Raw genomic sequence first — 6,590 nt, 5'->3', positions numbered from 1 at the left:
GCCTCAGATAGTTAACTCGCTATGACCCTGGGCAATTCACTTAACCCTGTCTGCCTCAGTTTCTTCATCTGTAAAATCAGCTGGAGAAGGAAATGGCAAACCATTCCAGTATCTTTGCCAAGAAAACTCTAAATGGGGTCATGAAGAACTGGACATGACTGAAAACGACTGAACAACAAAAAACAAATGGAAACAAGCTCTTGCTCTGTCAGAGACCACATGTGGCCACCTCCCACACACAAGGAGTTAACATCTTCCTTCTATAATAAAATAACCATATTGTATCAAGTTTTTAATTTCCTTACACTTCAAGCTCTATTAAGAAAGTTAAAATATACAAGTTCCCCAAAAATTGCCAGGAACACACCAAATGAAACACACCCTTTGCAGATCTATTGAGGGGAAAGCAGTGTTGCAAGAAAGGCAGAGGAGGTTTGATTGTAGTTTTTATGTTCATTTAACACCAAGCTGATTATCCATTTGTTCTACTGTATGCTGTCAAGGCCAACGTACTGCACTGCCCATTTTTCAACTGCATCTGCACAGGGGCTCAGTACATCTTTGATAACAAGTTTAGGGATTCTTTGTGGTCTAACCAGGCTACACAATGCATAGTTAGACTTAATCCCTGGAAGCCCTTTTCTCCTAGTCCCCTAAGCTACAATACCAAGACTCACCTTCTTTGTTCTTAGAAGCTTATGATCCCTGAATTCAGTTAGTTGTGCCCGAAGTGTCAGGTCACTGTTAACAAGAAATGCTTCCCGACACTGCTGGTAGAAATCTTGAAAAGAAAGCCCTGGGGAGTTAGACAGTTGAGATCCAAGGTAAGTAAGCAGGAAGAAAGGATTCCACTGACATCCAAGCTAAAACCAGAGTGAAGATGTGCATCCTCATAAGGTCCTTGCTGCAGTCAAGTAAGTTTTCAACAAAAGTTCATTAAACATGTATTAGTTAAACAACTCTTTGTTCTAGGTACAGTGCTAGGTGCTCTTAGGGTTACAGGTTTCTGCCTTCAAAGAGTTTACAATCCAAGTATCAAGTTTACTCAATCAAATAAATATACAAAGTACAGGGTGATAAGTACATCAGAGACATGAACAAAGTGATATAAGAGTTCAGAAGATGGAGAGAATACTATTGTTAATAGTAAACATGCAACTCTTCAGATGAGGAAAAGCTGGAGAACATTTCACCTTGTACAATGTCACACATCCTTTGAAAAAGGCAAATACATGTGAATATTCTCAGCTGCATGAAACTAAACAGGAGTACTTAAATTAAGAGAATTGTTGTGAGATAGCTAAGAGCTGAAAAACTATCTCCTAGAAATTTTGGCCTAAATAATATATTTTCTTTTCTTTCAATGTGGAGGCAAATCTCTTAAAGCCTATCAAATATACCATAAAGCATTCACTAAATTTTCCCTTAATAATGAAAATTCTTTATGAAAAATATAAGATTGGTTGACATACCCCACGTCAATGTGTGTAACTTGAAAAATTAGAGCACATCTTCCTTCGTCATCTACTTAAGGTTGGCAAAAAGCCTAAAAGTATACGTGAAAATATGAAATGTACACTATACTAATTTATCAGTCTTGAAAATGTCCAGGGCTTTTAAACGATATGGTGCTAGAATTAGTTAAAAGAAAATTGAATTAATGAGGTGACCTATTAGAAAGAAGCCATAAAACATAAACACTATATGCCTACCTATATAAGAAGGGTTATCTTCATTCTCTAGTTGATACTTTATTAGGAGTCTAAAAATCCCCCTAAGGAAAAAGAAATGCAATTAAACCACGTTAAATCCCTCAGTAATGTTAATATTAAGATATTCATTCAGCAAACATTTTTAATCACTTAATATGTGCAAAGCATTTAGCTAAGGGCTAGAAGAGATGCAAAGATAAATAAGGCATAACCCCCATTTATTCATTATTCATTTGTTGTATGATTATCTTAAGAAGCTACAATTTAATAGGAAAAAGAAGACAAGTACATAAAATATTATAAGTCGACGTTAAAAAGTGCATATATAAGAGCAGTAGAAACAAGCCACTAAGAAAATCCTAAAAGAAAAATAATTTCCAAATGGAGTAATCAGGGTAGCAGTGGCACTTCAGCTGAGATTAACAGGTAACAGTGAGGACCTGAGAAGATGGAGGAGCATACACTAACCATAGAAAATGAAATAAGCAATGGAAGAGATGAGAAAGTACATGTGTTCATGGAATAGTGAAGTGTCAAGCATATCACAGGGTGTAGTGATATTGGCCTCAAAGGTCAGCTAGAGCCAGGCTAAGGAGTTTGGATTTTACTTGGTCAAGGAAAAGAGAAAGATCACCAAAGGGAAAGAACCACTATCCAAAAACAAAACAAACAAAAAATGTGGGAGGCTAGGTCCATAGGAGCCATGAGCTGCTAGTGGGGCAAGGGGGTTGACAAGAGGAAGTATGAAACCCAGGCTCCCCACTCCCTCTATTCCACCCAGATCTTCTCTTACCTCCCCGTCCGGGAAGCCCTACCTACAGTCACTTTTGAGTCCTTGATCACACTCCTGCCCCCCTAGCCTAGTTCCCAATGTCTTTCCATCTCTCTGAGCCTTGCCCCCCCAATCCCAGTGTGTCCCCCAAGTTTTCTCCAGAGTCACCTGCTCTCTGTTACTGGAAAAAAAAATGGATCCCATCCCCTTGGAGTGAATGGGATTGTGATACTGGGCAAAAAGAACAAGCCCTAAAATATCCACTTGATTCCTATTTTGATTCCATTTTCTCTTCCAACAAGAATGATCTTTAGACTAGGAAGTTTAAATAGAAAAAATAAACCTAAGATAAATGGGATGACATTAAGAGGGCACCTCCTTTGATTTCAAGTCACTAGAACCAGATGAACCATATCAAACAGAACTGAAATTAGTTGAACGATCAAGTCCAAACAGTAGTCACTGAAAAGCTCATCAGTCAACTTAGGGAGTATTATTTCTCTAGTAGAGTGTCCATGGGATCAGTCCTTGGCTATTCAACATTAGCTTGATAACTCTGATAAAGGGATGGATAGAATCAGTTTGGCAGATCACATAAACCAGGAATAGCTAAGATGCTAGATGAAACAGTCAGTATCTAAAAAGACCTTGACAAGCTGTAACAATGATCTGAATCTAAGAAGACAGACAGAACTTAATAAGGATAAATATAAAGTCCAAGCAATCAGTCCACAAGTTAAAGATGAGAAGTCATGACTAGACAACAAGTCCTATGAAAAGGACCTAGGAACTTTGACAGATTGCAAATTCAACAATGAGTTAATAGCATGACATGGCAGACAAAGGAGCTAATGCAATCATTAAGATGGGAACAATATCCAGAGCAAGAGGTCTACCAGACGACACCTAGAATACTAAGTTCCACTCTGGGCACTATATTTTAGGAACCTCAGTGACAAGCTGAAGTATGTCCAGAGGACTTAAGCCTAGAATAGTGGTGGAATTAAAGCCTCTAGCACTGTGTGCATTAACATCTGAAGATACCTAAGATCTTCTACATGGAAAAAAAAATGAGTTGGGCATAGAAGAAGGACATGATAGTTATTCTCAAATAATTCAAAGGATTAGATTTGTTCTAATTTTCCTCAGAGGGGCAGATCTAAAAGCATTCGGTGAACATTCCAAAGGTACAGATTTAGGCTTCATGAAAGGAAAATTGGAGCTATTCAAAAAATGGAAGGGACTACAATGGGAGGTAACGGGTCTTGTTTTCAAGGAAAGGCTTGGTGACTATTCACTGGGGATATTTTAGAAGGAATGCCTGACTCAGGTAAAAGTGAGACTTGATGATTTTTGAGGTCCTTTTCAAATCCGATTCTATGATACTTGCGAAGTGGCAGGATGAATTAGGAAGAAAAGAGATGAAGGCAGAAAGAACTATTAGAAGGGTTACCTAATAATTCAGCTGTGAAATAAATGTAAGAAAAGAAAGGAGGGGACAAATACATAAGTTATTGGGAAATTAGAATAATAAGGACGTGGGAACTGATTAGGTATTAGGGCTGGATGGAAGAGTCAAAGATGTCAGCTGATAACAAAAAGAATCCCTACAAAATTACTTCATAAGACACCAATACTATCTATTCTTCCCTACTGTAGCTTTACTTCATTCCCTCAACCCCATAAGAAAAAAAAAAGTCACTACTATAAATTGCTGAAAGAGATAATGTTACTTTTTTTTTTAATGCAAAATTACTTTAAAACTTCTTTGGAGACTGTATAAATTCACAAAGTAAAAGAAAATTCTAGTTTTAGCTTTCATTTCTTACCTTGCATTTGGAGTAAGACTGCGGAAAACGTGTGTAAGGGAGCTAAGAGCTAATGTTCCACACTGCTGGACAAGCAGAGAGTTCTCATAGGAGGTTTCTTCAGTATAAGGTCTATATGTAGTAGTTTCATACCAGAGCCAGTTATAAAGGCTCTGTTTTGAATGATCCCACACTATAGAACATTAAAAAAAAAATTAAAAATTAAAAAATTATCCTCATATAGTGGTCTCTGGTCACAAATAGAAAACACTCCTAACTGGCTATTCAAAATCTTGCCCCAGAGGATCCCCAAACCCAGCAAACAGAGCTGGAGTCTTTAAGCAGAAGATGAGTGCCCACTTGCTGGGTATGGGTTGGCTGCCAAGATGGCTCCCAACTCAAAATATTCTGTGATTTGGGAGGAAAAAAAACAACTCTGAAATCTACACATTTTTCTTCCTGTTAAAGTCCAAATCAGTAGCACCTCTTGTAGTATAATTAAATATTTGTATTCGAAATATAAGATTAAGCCTTAGTGTGCTACAAATGTTCTCATTTAAATATATGAATAAAAGACATAACCCCAAAGTTTTATTGACATGTCACAAACCTCTGAATTCAAACCACAAAACAAAGTGTTTAAGAATAAAATGTGGAAGAAGAAATCATGACTAGGTTTATTCTTCCCCCTACTATCTAATGCTAATAGCATTCCTTATGTTCCAAATCAGATATTAAGGAAACCTAGACATCCTTCTGGAAAGCAGTGTCTTTTGATTTATAACGTAGAGCTGCATTAGTTTTATGACTAATGTTGTTGTAAAAAAAAATTTTTACAAGCTGCTATCTTTACAAAGAACAGCAATAATGTTAAACTTACTGAGGGGGGCATTGATGTGATCAATAGAAGCTATGAGGTAAATCTTAGGCAAGGATGATAATTGTCCAAGAATTTGCTGACTTTTGTCTCCTCTCAACATCTGGCTGTCCAGATTATGGATAAGGAGGAAGAGTTCCAAAGAAGAATCTAAAAGGAAAAGAAATTCAACAAATATTTTAAGAGATATAAGAAAGCCCAGGTTCATTGAGGAAGATACTTTAGGAGAACAGCTGTAATGGTTCAAACACAGGGGAAAATACGTATGTGCATAATACTGATATTTACTACAGGTACCATTTGCTCCTGATGTCAAGGTTCCTAAGTATTAGGGGGAGGAATATGAACCCAGATTTCATGACTCCAAGTGTAGCACTGGATCTACTACACGTAGTCTCTAACAATGCCATGATGAGGTTCTGTATCAGGATGGTAACAACATAAACAAAAGGGTAGATTTCATCAGCACTGGGAGCTCCTAAGGAGGATCCAGATCTACAGCAAAGATCAGCACCTTCTCAGAACCTCATAGTCTAGGGTAGAAGTTAATGACTTGCCCAAGATCATAAAGCCAGTATATGCCAGAGGCAGGAATTCAACTTAGATCTCCCCAAATCCAAGGCTAGGTCTCTCTCTCTGTCTCCCTCTCTTTTCCCACTGGGCAATACAGTCTCTTCTCATTCACAGAGGCAAAAGACAGTGACCAAAATAAGTAAGTAAGTAAGTAAGTAAGTAAGTAAGTAAGTAAGTAAGTAAGTAAGTAAGTAAATAAATAAATAAATAAATGTGTACATTCATGCATGCGCGCGCGCGTGTGTGTGTGTGCGTGTGTGTGTGTGTGTGTGTGTGTGTGTGTGTGTGTGTGTGTATTTATATGGCAGAATTTGCAAAGTGTTTGGATGTAAAGCATAAAGGACAGTACGTTAAAAAAATTTATACCATGGTTTTAAGTATCAATGACTAGGCCAATGGTGGTGTCACTGATAGAAATATAAAAGTCTGACATGATTTAGGGAGGAAATGTGTGGCTTTGGACACTGTTATTTGAAGGTGACAGGAGAACATCTAAATGGAGATATTTTGCTGAAACGACTGTTGCTTGGATGAGAGGTAAGGATGGAAATATAGTCCCAAGAGTTTAGAGGTAGATAGCAGATGTCAGAGAAAAGCACTACAACAAATGAAAAAGAGTATGCAGAAAGAAGAACAGATGAGTAATGTTTCCCAAGTACTGCAGATTGGGAAATTTCCAGTTGGGGGTGAGAGAAAAGAGAAGTACTAACAAACACACAGCAGAAATATGAGAGGTGACAGAAAAATCAAGTAGTAACACAAACAACAAAAAGAGGGAAGATTAAGAAAAGAAAAGCAAACATTATCAAACGCAGAAAGGCCAAAGTAAATAAGGACTTTCGTTTACA

At 37.5% G+C, this 6,590-nt stretch overlaps 1 protein-coding gene across 2 annotated transcripts in view; it reads right to left on the bottom strand.

Moving 5' to 3' along the window:
• The window catches only part of ORC2 (origin recognition complex subunit 2), a 60,717-nt gene that overhangs the window by 7,984 nt on the left and 46,143 nt on the right, over positions 1-6,590 (bottom strand). For both annotated transcript variants that reach the window (XR_002321435.2, XM_020970979.2), the window contains exons 13-16: positions 5,173-5,319; positions 4,314-4,485; positions 1,713-1,774; positions 678-796 (exon numbers count right to left, since the gene is read on the bottom strand). Coding sequence is in view for 1 of the 2 variants with exons in the window: in XM_020970979.2 (XP_020826638.1) it covers positions 678-796; positions 1,713-1,774; positions 4,314-4,485; positions 5,173-5,319 (500 nt within the window). In the remaining variant the exon portion in view is untranslated. The remainder of the gene's footprint in view (positions 1-677; positions 797-1,712; positions 1,775-4,313; positions 4,486-5,172; positions 5,320-6,590) is intronic.

The sequence above is a fragment of the Phascolarctos cinereus genome, unplaced genomic scaffold (genome assembly GCF_003287225.1).
Source record: "Phascolarctos cinereus isolate Bilbo 61053 unplaced genomic scaffold, phaCin_HiC Scaffold_7;HRSCAF=346, whole genome shotgun sequence".
NCBI classification, from domain to species: Eukaryota; Metazoa; Chordata; class Mammalia; order Diprotodontia; family Phascolarctidae; genus Phascolarctos; species Phascolarctos cinereus.
Note: the sequence above shows the minus strand (reverse complement) of the source record. Positions and strands in the feature narration are given on the sequence as shown.